At 40.9% G+C, this 16,029-nt stretch overlaps 1 protein-coding gene across 1 annotated transcript; it reads right to left on the reverse strand.

The window, feature by feature from the left end:
- Window positions 1-548: 548 nt before the first annotated feature.
- On the reverse strand, window positions 549-12,808 carry LOC149274290 (peroxisome proliferator-activated receptor delta-like). Its single transcript, XM_089505680.1, has 6 exons — window positions 12,781-12,808; window positions 11,223-11,341; window positions 9,233-9,371; window positions 2,206-2,402; window positions 1,572-2,022; window positions 549-796 (listed from the first exon to the last, which is right to left on the reverse strand). The coding sequence occupies exons 1-6, from the start codon at window positions 12,806-12,808 to the stop codon at window positions 549-551; spliced, it is 1,182 nt and encodes a 393-aa protein (XP_089361806.1).
- Window positions 12,809-16,029: the final 3,221 nt, after the last annotated feature.

Below are 16,029 nucleotides of genomic sequence, written 5' to 3' on the forward strand. Positions count from 1 at the left end.
ATGTGGGTTTTTAACATAGTCCTTAGTCAGAGGTGAAAAACCCAACTAGAATCAAACCAGGGTGCATAATCTGAAATGTAAAACTGGTTAATCTAAAAGTCAGATTGAAAACGGACAATACCCGTAACATTATTTTATGTGCATAAGTGGAGACATGCCTATATATAAAATAAAAGTATACATATAGGCTTGTCCTGAGGAAAGTCCACGAGGTGGACTGAAACGTTGACATCTTGGCATTTTGCAAATAAAAATGAAGCACTATTGAAGACTGTGAGTGCTGTCTTTACTACTTTTAGATTATTTTTACTTTGCTATTAGCCAAGCACCAGGCACCATGATTTTTGAACTAGGAATCTAATATTTGTCACCTTATTTATGCTTAGGTAGGAATGCAGGGCTATTTGTTATATATATATATATTTGGTTGTTTAGCTGCACAAAAACCTCCAAAAGCATCATACTACCTTCTAATCAAGTGAAGGGTTGCTAGCAAACAGTAATTTTACAGTTTGATGGTTTTTCATTCAACTACAAAATACACATCATTAATACATGTCTCTATAGATCTCCTGTAGTAGTGGATGTAATGATGCACTGGTTTCTGTGCGTTTGATGCTCTGGACAAGCTCTGCATGCTCAGTTACTAACTGACGCAAGTCAGCCATCTTATGCAGGAGTTTGGGGAAGAGGAACGGGGCATCAGGGTGAGATATCTGCAAGTGACTTCGGAGAGCACCTAAAATTCCCTCCTGGATGTCTTCTACTTGGGCAGGACTCATGAGGCCAGGGCGATCTGCAGAGAGATAAAGCAAGCAGCTGAGAATGGCAAGAGAAACGATGTAAACTATAATTACTGATGTGAGGTAAGCATGGAAAAAAAGTGTGTGGTGAAGGTAACATAAAACAGAAGAATATAGTAAGGCAATATATAGCCTGTTAAGGTTAATATGATATGACTTTATCAATATCATCCATTTTAGTACTCTGCCCAAAACATATTGCATTGCGGTATACTTTATATTGTCTTCCTATATGTCCATTCTGTAAGGCTATGTGTGTCCAAATTACCTTGTCAATGCAACGGTAACAGTTTTCAACCACTTGAATTATGTATGTAAGTATGCAATTAACACAGTAATTACACTAGCTTTCAGGCTGATCCTTGTCAACCCTAACTCGCCACTGTTTATGTATGCTTTTGTAAATGCCTTGTTCATCCCTCTTATTGCTCTGTGTAGGGGTATGGCAAGGCTCAGTTCAGGTTTTTTTAATTCTCTGTCTTTAGCTCCTAATAGTAAAGTAATACACTGCTTTGGATTCCATTATCTCTACACTGATGACACACTATTTTACCTATTCCCTCCTGACTTGATATTTCAATGACTCTCTCTCTTTCTGAAATTGCTTCCTGAATGGCAATCCACTACCTAATGTTCTTTATCTCCAGGACAAATGTAGATTTAGGGTCAGACTAGAAAGTAGTGTAAAATGTAAAGAAATAGTATGCAAGAAAATAAGAAAAGGACCAGTATAGTAAAGAATACTAGGACAAGTTTGGAATGTCTAACCACCGCATAGGATGATGGCTGCTACAAAAAGTGCCAGATCATTGTCATTAAGCTCGAGTGCATTGAACTTGGAGGCGAAGTGGAACTTGGGCTCCATGATATGACAAAAAGGATGGCGAAGGCTGCGCAGGAACTCCCGAGTGACGAAACCACGTCCCCCAGCCACTAGCAGCCCGTCCTTGTTCATTAGCGAAGCCAGCATGCAAAAGATGGCCTCGTGGACCCCATACTTCAGCAACGTGACCTGGTCATTGAGGTAGAGTGTGCTGAAGCCTGGAACACTTTTGGCAAAATCAGTGAGTGCACGTACAGTCTCCACAGAAGTGCACTGGCAGCGATAGAATACGTGGACTCCAACCTCTGTCCCTGGTGGGTCTTGGGTGGGCAATTGATCCCACACAATTCCTTGCTCTGCTTGCCATAAGGTATCCAAGTCATGTATTACAAATGGCTAAAGAGGGAGATACGTCAATGCATACTGTTAGTAAGCAGGAAGTATTATATAATGTAATTCTTAATTGGGTACTTATGGATATGGTATAAAACAGAATAATTTCTATGGGTGGATAATCTTTCCTATTGAGAAGAAATACCTTGATGGTCTCCCATAATTTGTGGTGTAGTTTCCTCTTACCGAAATGGTACTTCTGCCGGTTAAGATGTCCCTTGCTCTTTTCTTTGTCATGGAAAATGTGCTCATGTAAGAAGAGTGGATTTTCTGAGAAATGTCAACCAGATCAGCAGCAGGAGTGTCTCTGGCTCCTGCCCCAGCTACAGGACTCTGCACAAGCCGTCTTTTCTCTGCTTCCGGCATCCGTCCAAACCTAATAGCTGCCATGAGTTAAAAAAAAATAATGGCTGCTACAATGACAATTTTACACTTCTTATCCCTAAACTCAATCATTCTATGCTTCATATATATATATATATATATATATATATATTGTGACAGAATACCCCTTCACTTTGGTACTCTGTCCGGGAATCTTTACTTACACACAGTCTTCAAGGCTGCAGAGACGGCTCAGACACGAGGAGGGTAAAATAAAAGGCTGGGCCTGTTTTTATTTTTCGTCACAGGCATAACAGAAAATAAATAAATCAAACAAAAAGCCTCGCTCTTGTGAGCACTAACTAATACAAGTTACTCCAACCTAACTGCAGTTGGACAGCTTATCCGTTCCAACAAAACAAAATAACACAATATATGCAATAATTGCAGCAGTCAGTGTTTTTGGCAGCTCTCTCTCAGGGAGCCAAATGATCTCTCCTTTGCCCTGAGACCAGGAGGCTACTTAACTGCCTCTCCCATTAATTAGTGGAACCAGGTGAGTACTAGGAGAGTATCCGATAATCTCCGGACTGGATTCCCACCTGCTGGTCTTCGGCTGCTCATAAACTGTGGAGTGGAGCACTGGCCCGCCCTACTCTCCAAATGCTCCACCCCAGGGACCCAAAAAACACACAAATAACAACAGACGTTAATAAGTCCAATATTAACAGTACATCTCCCTGGGGCTAGAAAACATATTGTGGGTAACCACCCTGCAAAATATAAGGGGATATATACACTCCCTCCATTATCATCCCCTGCTTTCTGTCACACATCCTCCCCCCCAGCTCAGACCTGATGGGGTGAGCGACCATAGACATCAGCGAGTGCATTCTTGAGAGCCCATCAGCATTTCCCTGTTTGCATCCAGCCCTGTGTTCTACTGAAAAGTGATAAGGTTGCAAACTCAGAAACCAGCGCGTTACTCTACTGTTTTTCTCTTTGTTCTGGCACATCCCTGTAAGTGGTGCATGGTCAGTTACCAGTCTAAACTTTCTCCCTAGCAGGTAATATTTAAGGTGGTCTACCGCCCACTTTATAGCAAGGCATTCTTTCTCTACAATAGAGTAATTCCTTTCGTGTGGGTTAAGCTTCCTGCTTATGTACAAGATTGGGTGCTCTTCCCCTCGGCTTTCCTGAGAAAGGACTGCACCCAGTCCAACATCAGATGCATCTGTCTGCAAAATGAATTCTTTGGAGAAGTCAGGGGTTACTAACACTGGTTGGGTACAGATGATTTCCTTCAACTTTTTGAATGCTTTCTCAGTTTCTGGGGACCATTTTACCAACACCGGGGCTTTTGCTTTTGTAAGGTCTATTAACGGACTTGCAATTGTAGCAAATTCAGAGATGAACCTCCTGTAGTATCCAATTAAACCTAGGAATGTTCTCACCTGTTTCTTAGTGGCTGGTTGCGGCCAATTGCGTATGGCTTCTATTTTTGCCTGCTGAGGTTTCACTAAACCCCTTCCAATTGAATACCCTAAGTATTTGGCTTCCTCTAGGCCAATTGTACATTTACTCGGGTTAGCCGTTAACCCAGCATCTCGGATTGAATTCAACACGGCTTGCACTTTTGGAAGGTGAGATCCCCAGTCTTCACTATGTATGACTACGTCATCCAAATATGCAGCTGCATAACGCATATGTGGTTTCAATAACCCGTCCATCATCCTTTGAAAGGTGGCAGGGGCTCCATGTAACCCAAAAGGTAAAACCTTATATTGAAAAACACCATCGGGGGTAGAAAAAGCAGTTTTTTCTTTCGCTCGCTCTGTTAGCGGAACCTGCCAGTATCCCTTGGTTAAATCAAGTGTAGTAAGGTAACGGGCTTTCCCCAGTCTTTCTACTAGCTCATCAACTCTGGGCATGGGATATGAATCAAATTTTGAGATGGCATTCAATTTACGGTAATCATTACAAAATCTTATTGTACCATCCGGTTTTGGTACAAGTACAATAGGGCTACTCCAATCACTGCATGACTCTTCAATTACCCCAAGGTGTAGCATTTTTTTTACTTCTGCCCTAACTGCTTCCCTGCGAGCTTCAGGTATTCTATAAGGTTTGAGGTAGATCCTTTTACCTGGTTCTGTTATAATATCATGTTTTATAACATTTGTTCTGCCTGGGTTTGGAGAAAACACATCTGTATTTAATCTAATAAATTCCTTCACCTCACGTGTCTGGTGTACTGACAGGGTTACTGGTATGTTAACCTCTGGTTCCACATTATCCTTTAGGGGAAAGGTAGTGGCTTCCACTGCAACTAAGACTTCCCTGTCCTTCCATGGCTTAAGCAGATTTACGTGATATATTTGTTCAGGCCTTCTTCTGCCTGGCTGTCTCACCCTGTAGTTTACTTCTCCTACCCTTTCAATAATTTCATATGGTCCATGCCAGGTTGCTAGGAATTTATTTTCTACGGTGGGGACCAGGACTAGGACTCTATCACCAGGCTGAAACACCCGAACCCTGGCGTTCCTGTTATAACTATTCTTCTGATCCTGTTGGGCCTTTTCCATATGCTCTCGTACTATGGGCATAATAGCTTCCATACGTTCCTGCATTTGGCTTATGTGGGAAATGACGCTACGATATGCAGTACCTTCTTGTTCCCAAGTTTCCTTAGCTATGTCAAGTATCCCCCGGGGATGCCTACCATACAATAATTCAAATGGTGAAAAACCCGTAGAGGCTTGGGGCACTTCCCTAATGGCAAACATTAAATAGGGTAACAGAAAATCCCAATTTTTCCCGTCTTTATCAATTACTCTCCTTAGCATTGCCTTTAAGGTTTTGTTAAACCGCTCTACAAGGCCATCTGTTTGTGGGTGATACACAGATGTTTTCAGGTGCTTTATGTTAAGGAGCTTGCATAACTCTTTAGTGACATTAGACATGAATGGTGTTCCCTGGTCTGTCAAAATTTCTTTTGGGATCCCAACCCTGCTAAACATCATCCACAACTCTTTGGCAATAGACTTTGCAGAGGTTGTACGCATAGGTATCGCCTCGGGATATCGGGTGGCGTAATCCAATATTACTAATATATATTGGTGTCCTCTCGCAGATTTCACCAACGGGCCAACAAAATCCATTGCAATACGTTCAAATGGGGTTTCAATGATGGGCAAGGGCACCAATGGACTACGGAATGCTTTAAATGGGGCGGTGCGCTGACAATCAGGACAGGATGCACAGTAATTTGTTATGTCTGCAATCACCCCTGGCCAATAAAATCTTCTGAGTATCCTTTCTCTTGTTTTGTCCACTCCTAGATGACCCCCTAAGACATGGCTATGTGCAAGATTTAACACTGTGCGCCTATAACTTTGTGGCACCAACAACTGTTTTGTTGCCTCTTTTTTACCAATTCTATATATTAAGTCATTATCAACTTCAAAATACGGATAGGTAAGTGGTTTTCCTGGGTCAGTAGGCGATCCGTTGCTTACTGCAATAGTGCTTCTAGCCACTGATAAAGTAGGGTCTGCCCACTGTGCACTATGGAAGTTACCTGGGCTAACTTCTAAATCAATTAACCCCATGTCTTGTTCCGGACTATTCAAGGTGTCAGTTTGTTCTGGATTGTCGCCAACTAGTGTTTTAATAGGACATAACAACTTAGCTTCAGGCTTCTCATCATTATTCAGCTCGTCTACCAACATCTCTGCAAAAGGAAAATCATCCGACAACCTAGATGCATTATTCTCAGAGGAATCCCATAACCCTAAAAAATGTGGGAAATCTCTACCGATTATCATGTCGTGTGCTAATTTTGGTACCAGGCCAACTTGACAGTTTACTGTGCCACAATGTGTCTCAACTCGTACTATAGTAGTAGGATAATTGTGTATGTCCCCATGTATGCATGCGATATCTACCTTATTACAATTATCAATACAAATGTCGGGAACCAAAGACTTGTCAAGCAGAGTCACCATACTTCCAGAGTCCAGTAAGGCCTGTACTGTTTTCCCTTCCACAGTCACCGAACACCATGGATGATTTTTTTCACAACCACTTTTGTTTGCAGAACACACGGATCGTGAATATAATGAATAACCATCCCTATTATTACCCAAGTTACACTCCATTGGTTCAATATTATCAGGGCAGTCTTTTGCTATATGTCCAAATGCCCGACATTTAAAACATTTTATCATTCTAGTGTCCCTTGTAGGTTCTTCCTGCATGAAAAAACCTCTCTCTCTTGGCGTTATGTCCCTGGAATTATAAGAGCCTACTTGCTCTTCAAAAGTTCCCCTTTTCCCAGGAGCAGTCTTACCATATTTGCTGGGGCTTTTTAGGTTTCGAGGTCGCTCCGTTGCAGGATGTTGGATTACTTCTTCGGCTGCAATGTACCGCTCTACTAAAGCAACCAACTGGTCAGCTGTCTGGGGTTCGCTCTGACTGACCCACCGGCGGAGAGTAACTGGTAAACCTCTCAAAAATCGGTCCATCACTAGTTGCTCCACTATGTAGCTTGATGAGTTAACCTCCGGCTGTAACCACTTCCTGGCGAGATGTATCAAGTCAAACATCTGTGACCGAACGGCTTTTCCTGGGCTGTACATCCAGGCGTGAAATCTCTGTGCGCGGATAGCGGCTGTGACTCCCAAACGTGCCAGGATCTCCAATTTTAGCTTGTTATAATCCCTTGCTTGGTCTGGTTCCAGATCGTAGTATGCTTTTTGGGGTTCTCCACTTAGAAACGGCGCTATTAAGCTTGCCCATTCAGCCACAGGCCAGCCTTCTCTTTCCGCTGTTCGCTCAAATGCCATAAGGTAGGCCTCAACATCATCTGTAGGCACCATCTTTTGCAGATAGTTACTTGCTCTGATTACCTTGGGACCTTGCAGTCCTTCTGCGGTGTCCCTGGTAAGCCTTTCAGATAGGACCTGGATCTCTTGCTGCATGGCACGAGTGGCATTTTGCTGCTCCTCTCTGAGCATTTGATGAGCTTCAGCTTGAGCTAATGCGGCTTGCCTGATCATAGCTTCTATGTTTTCTTTTTGGGCTAGCACCAGTTGCTGTAGTGCAGCGATATTCTCTTGCTGTATAGTATTAGTCTCAGCTGCCCTTTTGTTAGTTTCTTGCTGCACTGTGGTGCACTGGATAAGTGCTTTAATGACATCCTCCATTTTCTTTAGTCTCTTTTACACCTTACCGACTTGTTCGTGTGTTGCCCGCATTCTCCACCATATGTGACAGAATACCCCTTCACTTTGGTACTCTGTCCGGGAATCTTTACTTACACACAGTCTTCAAGGCTGCAGAGACGGCTCAGACACGAGGAGGGTAAAATAAAAGGCTGGGCCTGTTTTTATTTTTCGTCACAGGCATAACAGAAAATAAATAAATCAAACAAAAAGCCTCGCTCTTGTGAGCACTAACTAATACAAGTTACTCCAACCTAACTGCAGTTGGACAGCTTATCCGTTCCAACAAAACAAAATAACACAATATATGCAATAATTGCAGCAGTCAGTGTTTTTGGCAGCTCTCTCTCAGGGAGCCAAATGATCTCTCCTTTGCCCTGAGACCAGGAGGCTACTTAACTGCCTCTCCCATTAATTAGTGGAACCAGGTGAGTACTAGGAGAGTATCCGATAATCTCCGGACTGGATTCCCACCTGCTGGTCTTCGGCTGCTCATAAACTGTGGAGTGGAGCACTGGCCCGCCCTACTCTCCAAATGCTCCACCCCAGGGACCCAAAACACACAAATAACAACAGACGTTAATAAGTCCAATATTAACAGTACATCTCCCTGGGGCTAGAAAACCTATTGTGGGTAACCACCCTGCAAAATATAAGGGGATATATACACTCCCTCCATTATCATCCCCTGCTTTCTGTCACAATATATATACACACACACACACATATACACACGTACATTTGTAAACTGAAGAAAATGAGTACTGCCATATAGAATAACAGCTTTTTTATTGGACTAACATTCCCTTAAGGACAATGGGCGGTCCCTAACCCATTGAAAACAATGCATTCTGAGCCTGTACATGGCTTTGTCATTAAGACGGGACAAGCTTTCAAGAATATCAACCCCCCTTTGTCAAGTCAAAAGCAATACTAACCACAAAACATCTAAGTAAGACATTGGCAGAAGTACAGGGGTTAAGGAGAATGATACAGACTGATAAGGTACAGGTGACTTTTTAAGGTGTTCATGTTTAATCCTCTGTATTTAGCATTAAAATGGTTAATCATCAGTACTTTTATTTGGAGCTCCTTAATGGGGTGGTCCCTCTGGGTGAAGTGGTGGCCAACCAGGGTGCAGTTATTATTTTCATTGTGTTTGTTAATGTGCCATCTATGTTGGTTAATACTTAAATGCAGTTTCTGGCTGGTTTCTGCAATGTAACATACTGTTCCACATTTACTGCACATGATCATATACACAGTGTGATCAAGCACTAAATATCCACAGATCTCAGTTTCACTCCTTGTGATTTGATATGTCCAGATGTTAACAGGAATAGCTGGCAGCTCTGTCATCTCCCTCAACACATTGCCATCTAGGGCTGGGCTCGTGATTATACTGAAAAGTCAGCATCTTCTGTATCCATCCTCAGTATTTTAATTTGGTATATAAAACAAGAGATGGACATTTTAAAATCTTAAAAATTTAAATCATTTTATTTTATCTTATAAACAAAAAATACTGGATATTAATATAGAGTTTTGGAATAGTTGGTAAGAATGTTTACCCCCCCCACATATTTCTAACCTAGTACCATTCAGTAATGAGATGATTAAGAGACATTTTTAGCTCTATATGGATACTACCTACTTGGTCTCACCATTATGGGACATGCCAAGACTCAGGCACTTGTTAAACCGACAATACTGACATTTGTTTCGATTCTTCTTTTGGATCTTACAGTTGCGATCACAGTACTCATACTGGAGCCTCATCCGGAGGGTCCGCCGGAAAAAACCCTGCAGAGTGAAAGGAAGAGAAGTAATGGAAATACATACACAGTTACTGCAACACTATCAGTATACATTTAAAGTGGACTAACTGCCATTTACATTAAATATAACAAATCTCAAATTATTTAACTTGAAATTGCTTCACAAATGATTGATAAAATAACTTGTGTTTACTTTTTATAATGGTTATTTATCAGCAAAATTATTTTTCTCACCGAGCATAAATGCTATATACAGAAATACAGGCCAGCATTGACAAGAACTTGGTTTTATTGTATTTTACTCTAATAAATGTAGTGTTACAAGACTGTCCCAATCCCTATTTCCCACTCCCTGCAAATCGCTGCTGGTAGTGTCGGGAATGCCACTACTGACACCTGGCCGGAGGACAGCAAGATTTAGCTTTCGCTAAAACTTTCGAGTGGTGGTCGCTCTCCCATAAAGACTCAGATCAGTAAGATACCTGAGGGCAAAAGAAGGCAATTTTAAGAGGCATCCGGAGATATACGGGGTTTGGGTTCGCTTGATCAGGGGGACCCGGTTTTCTGTACACAGGACATTTTACAGCCAAGGGACGGGAAGAAGGGTGCCAGCCATATGGCTGGAGTGTTAACTTTGGGCGATATAGGGGAATGGAGGGTATTGTATTCAACAAAGGCTGTGTGTATAAATGTGTGTCCTGTAACTAAATAAAGTGTCTTTGTTTTCACCCTTCATCAAGTCTTGACTGATGTTTGGGTGGGGAGCTAAAGGGAGAGACTTTGGCGAAGATAGTCTGGTCGAGTTTTGGAGCTCTGCCACATCTGGTGGCAGTGGTGGGATGGTCTCCGTCCCTAACAGACATTCTAGTATGTAAACCGTTTGCTAAACCGCAACACCTGCTGGGGGCTCAAGGATGAGTGGAAAGCAACAAAACCAAGCCTGTCATCATTTCTGAGCTCATGGAGAGTGACCAATCAAGCACCTTATCAGCGGCAAGGTCAGAGGAAACAGAGTTTCAAAAGGGCATGCGATGGAGGCTGTCCCTGCTGGGTCCAGACCAATCAACTGAGGTAATACTCTGTTATGGTTATGGTACAAGCCACCAAGGCGATGAAGACAAGGGAACAGTGGGGTGGACCCCCTGCGGTGAGGCTGCATCGTTACAAGGTTCAGTGGCAGACGGGGGGAGGAAATTATCCTACTCCGCTTTTAAGACCTTCCTAGATGGAGGGAACAATATTATTGGCTACCTTCAAGATTTTGAGAGGCAATGTGCTCTGCGGGATCTGGAAATGGCACATTGGGTAATAGTTCTTAGGAGCAAATTAATGAGACAAGCCACAGAGCCGTACTGTGCCGTTCCCGACAAGGACATTACAAACTATGAGAGGGTTTAAGAGAAACTCTTAGCGTGGTATGCCACGAAGCCTACAGGAGAAAGTTCTGAAGCCTCTGACAGGGAGCATGCAGCAGGGGAACCCAGAATTGGATGCAGGGCTGCCAAGCTACCACCCTACAACTAATCCTCCTGGAGCAGTTACGGCCATGCTGCTCGAGAAGTCTGAAATTGTGTGAGAGACAAGTGACCTTTAACGGTGGAGAAAGTGGCCGGGCTGGTGGGCTAAATTAGTGGAACATAGGAAAATCATTATAGCAAAGTTACAGTACTAAGTAGCTAACTATAACATCATAACAAAGGATATAAACTTAAAACAGAGTTTAAAAAGAAATCTAAATGTCATAGTGTTAATCCTTTAGAATAAAGTATCACTAATTTACTATATAAGTTACTTGGTTATTTATTATATTTTACTTACCTAATCAATAGATTACAAAAACAGACCATAGTCATACTTTTTTTTTTTAATCATATACCTTGCAGCCTTCACAGGCATGTACACCATAATGGAACCCTGATGCTTTGTCACCACAGACTCTGCAATCCACACTCTGCACTTGTTCCGGATGCTCCTGGTGATGTGAAACCAGCTCATCTGAGGATGGAGAGTAATGTAAGAGGTCAAAACAAATTAGAAAGATACTCAGTATAACACATACGCCCTTATCTTACCTAATGTCGATGTAGTTATACATTCAATATCATTTAACCACTTAATAACCAAGGCTAATTTATACTACATGACCAAAGCACTTTTTTTGCTATGTCTTTCTTTTCATTTTTCAGAGCAAGTACGTTTTTTAAAAAACTATATTGACATGTTAGACACTTTTTAAATATTTTTTTTCAACAAAATAAGATTAAAAGGTATATCATTAGTGACAGGCGTGAAAAATAATGAATGTGATGTATTCATGTTAGATGTGTATCGCTACAATTTTGATATGTCAATTTTACCTTGATTTAATAAAACATAGCACACATTTGGACTGATGACTTCTCTTTTTTTTAAATAATCATTTCTTCCACTTGTCAGGAGCATAGACCAGTTTTGATAATAATTGTCAATAACCACTATTTGTATTTAAAAATGCACTGATGTTAAGTACTACCTCTTAATCTGTGCCTTGTTTGTGTGTTGAGTGTTTACATTTCAGTAGGATTAAGTTGTAAAATGACTACCGTATATGCATATATATTGGAAACTTTGTTGTCACACAGTCATGCTAGATATGTTAATTGTTCCATTGAAATCAATAAGAGTACAATTAGCACGATCAGCGTTCAAGCAAAATCATATGTGTGACTGGCTGCCTCTCGTGCGAGATTGAGTTACATGGTACTGGAAGCATAGTTAAGCGTGCATTAGACAATTTAAAAGAATTCACCAAATTGCATGAAGTAAACATTGGAGTCCAGACAAATATAATAAACAGTCATTTTCCTTTAATCCTCCGCAAGCTTAGAGGAGTGTTTAAATCCATTTATCCTAAAGGCTCTAGAGTATGGGAGATTTTAGGTCTCTCTTGTAACCAGCCCATTTTTATTAGAGAGGACTGTGCCTAGCTGGCACAACCTCTGTAATGTCTCTTAACTTGTGCTGTGTTTGCATCTGAGCATAACACTGAGATATGGTGTCATATGGCATCAGAGGGAGAAACCCTGCTGTAGGGAGGTCAGGCCTAGGGCAACACCCCACCTAAATAACCCACTGGGCATACCAGCCTGTTCACGAGGTCCCAACACAGAATCATACACTTGCATGTGCATGAAACACAGATGTTTTGTGGCTGTTAAAAAGAACAGTGTTTCAAAAGTGATGCACAACTATTGAAACTAAATTTCAATTCAGTAAAGTTTTTTCACCGATGCCTGGAAAAAACTTTAACCACAGCTAAATTGTGTTCACCCAATCAGAATAATAAGTAACAAAACAATAAGTATTGGATTTGCTTAATAGCACAGACATACTATATTACCTGCAATATAAAGAATACTAAGCTATAAGCTTGTTATACATCTTTGATCACTAACTGTAGCCGTAGTAGAAATGCTGATGCATTGTGAACTTTCTCACAACATAATAGTTATCTCTTGTTTTTTCTCTTTTTCTCTCTCTCTCACTCTCTCTCCACACACTTTTGATTACCATTTGATAAAGCACACATAATTAGACAAAGCAACAAGCTACTGTTTATATGAAGGTTAAATAGTTTATTTTACCGTCTTTCATCTGTCTGCGATGTTACAAGATTTCTTTTGCAGTATATAAAGTACCAGATCCACCCCCCACCCCTTTCGTGCTTTGCCACTTCCTGTGAGTCAAATGACATCACATCAGGCAGCTGGAATGTGTGGGGGAAGAGCACACACTGCCTGTGTTCCTCTCTGTTCCTTGACCAGGAACAGTGTTTCTTCCCAATTTGCACTTTCGCTCTCACGTGTAAACATTTTTAATTAAAATAATATTGTTTCTAGACATTTCACGGTAAAAATATATTTTCCTCACAGAAATATATACTGCGTAACATTCTGCACAGATGAACTTATTTGATTTTATATGTGATTATGCTTCACAAAACAATTACAGGACGCAGTGCTGAAGCCTGGTTTACAAGGGCATTCTCAATAATAGATAATCCCTAAAGCACTGTATAATATAACTGAAAGCATTCTGGTAGCATAAAACAGTAACAAAAACAAATCAAAATCCAAGCTCAATTTTCTAAATATATAGTCCATAGAAAGTTGCAAAATCTCTGCGGTGATTTTTACCAAACTCACAATTCAGCTCTGCAAATATAGTACAATAGATGAAACAGAGGAAAGGGTCTAGGATCCAGGGCTAGACTAGGCAACGAGGCACCCTTGCAGACAAGGTCGCTAAACCCATTGAAAACAATGCATTTTGAGTACGGGCTTTGTCATTAAGGGGTTAAGACAGGTGACAGGAGAAACACATAGAAGTGGCTGATGGCACACTGCAGCAGCCGATCAGCCACTGGATCAACAGATCAAGGAGTATGTAGTGATGTTTAAGCAGAAGAGTGTGTATGTATGTGTAAGTGTATGATGTTAGAGTGAGGGTGTATGTAAGTGTGTGATGTTAGAGTGTCTGCATGTGTATGATGTTGGAATGTATATGTGAAAAGTGTTAGAGTGAGTGTATGTGCAAGTATATGGTGTAAGTGTGGGTGTGTGTGGGTTTATGTTTATTTAAGTGTATGTTAGAGTGTGTCTTACTGTATGGCTGCAGAGTGTGATAGCATGTGCATGCATAAGACCAATCCCATAGTTTGTGCATATGGGAAATGCCAGGAGGCAGTCATTGAACCAAGCAGTAGGAAGAATATACTGTATACACCAGTAAATAAATGATGTTTAGAAGCATGAGGTATGAAAGCCCTGTTTGCTGTAGCAACAATGTAAAGTAGATTTCAGCTACAGAAAGGGTGCTAGCTATGAACAATTGATATCATAGGCTTTCCTGAAAATATGTACTCTGTTTTGAGATAATGCTTAAATGTTTGAAGTGAACAGAGATATGGGTGTTGTAAGGTAGAACATTCCACTGGGTGGGAGCAGAATCACTTAAATCATGTTTGCAGAAAATGGGAGAGTTAGATGAGGAGATGTAAGGGGTATGTTATAGTATAGGAAATATATTTGGGGATCATTGTTAATGTAGGCATTATTACACTAATAAGAATGATTTGAAAGGGGTAAAATTTGGAAGATTTACCTTAATGCAGCTGGCCTTGTAAAATATACTTAAATACTTTCTTCAGTCACCCATTGGATTATAAATTATACAGGGCCATCTCAGCCCTTTCTAGAAGTAAACTACCATCAGTACTGGCCTTTCATAATGAGTAATGAAGTGAGAACCGCAACTCTCCCTGTTGTGAATAGACTAGTGTGTTTATGGGTGTGACTAGGGGACATGGGATGTGGCCAAATGTTTTAGGTGATGGTGACGTATTTATAGCAGATCGGGGTGATACCTGCATAACCACCAAAAATGATATGCACCTGTTAGTGAAGAACATCATGAACAAAAACGGATAAGAGGATTTCGGTCCTAGTTTTACTGTATCTTTCATAAAGACGGACACATGGGACAGTGGGTTTGATTCAGGTTTCTTTGTCCATCATATATATACTGTTTCTAAAGGTGCAGCCTGCTTTCTAGAACACTTTCAGAACTAGTCTCTTGAATGTCCAACTCTTCCCATTTTTCTTTTTCTTCTGCAGTAAAATTTAAAGAGACACTTAAGGTCCTTTTAAATGTTCATGTTTTGTTAAATGCATGGGGGTATTCTGTAGAATTTGAAAGGTGGATTTCAATGATGAAAGCATTTTCTTGCCACTGACTGGCTACTTCAGGCAACCAATTAGTGCCAAGAACTATCAGACAACAAAGGAGAAGGGCAGATTCAGGCCTACAGAGTCTGCATCAGATGTTTTTTTCATTTTGAAAAACATTATGTAGGGGGGATGTCAGGTACAGTAAACCGTCCTTTTAAATGTAATGTGGCACAAAAGGAGCCACACTTATGTGTTTTCTTATTAATGTGATTAAACCATCAGTGAAGAACACAATTATTTATCTGCTAAAGGACGCATCTAATGTTTTGTGTAAGAACAGCAGCTTTACATTGGAAATCTGGTGGATTTCCAAACCATTCACCAATGAGATTTTGTGTTCTTCCCTGGGGCATCTAATAAACTATCCCTGTAGAATTCCCAAACACTTTCATGCTATCATACATTTCACTTAAGCCCAGGGGCATTGCAAGGGGTGGGTAAGGCGGATGAAGCCAGTATTTTTGGTCCTGACTGGGGAATGAAGTATACTTAATCCCAGAGTCTCTGGTGCTGCCCTCTGCTTCCTACTTCAGCCCATGAAGACAATGCTTCATGTGAAGTAAAAGGGAGGGGAGGCAAATTAAGCTGGACCAAAGATGTTTATGTAAATGTAGTTAAAGTGTGTGAGCATGTCATTGCATGATATTAGAATATATCGTATTTGCTCGATTATAAGATGATCCTGATTATAACCCCCCAATATTTGAATATTCATTTAGGAAAAAAGAAAACACCTGAATATAACACTACCCTATAGGGAAAACGTTTGACTATATTTACTAAAAACTATGATTGAGAAAAATGCATTGCTTGTTTATATTTCCCAACCAGCCCACCATTTATGCACTCTGCCCCCCCCCCAGATATGCCTTATACGCCTATATGCCACTTAAGCTTACCAATTGATCCCCAGGC

This window comes from Sceloporus occidentalis, unplaced genomic scaffold (genome assembly GCF_023333645.1).
Source record: "Sceloporus occidentalis isolate IW3139 unplaced genomic scaffold, rSceOcc1.0.p SCAF_339, whole genome shotgun sequence".
In the NCBI taxonomy this organism is placed as follows: domain Eukaryota; kingdom Metazoa; phylum Chordata; class Lepidosauria; order Squamata; family Phrynosomatidae; genus Sceloporus; species Sceloporus occidentalis.

What these genes read in the sequence shown, in the direction of transcription:
- LOC149274290 (XM_089505680.1), bottom strand. Translation starts at nt 12,808, where the DNA reads ATGCATCAGCATTTCTACTACGGCTACA. An exon ending in GCATTTCTACTACGGCTACA is followed by an intron (nt 11,342 to 12,780) that starts GTTAGTGATCAA and finishes CTCCATCCTCAG; the next exon opens with ATGAGCTGGTTTCACATCAC. An exon ending in ATGCCTGTGAAGGCTGCAAG is followed by an intron (nt 9,372 to 11,222) that starts GTATATGATTAA and finishes TTCACTCTGCAG; the next exon opens with GGTTTTTTCCGGCGGACCCT.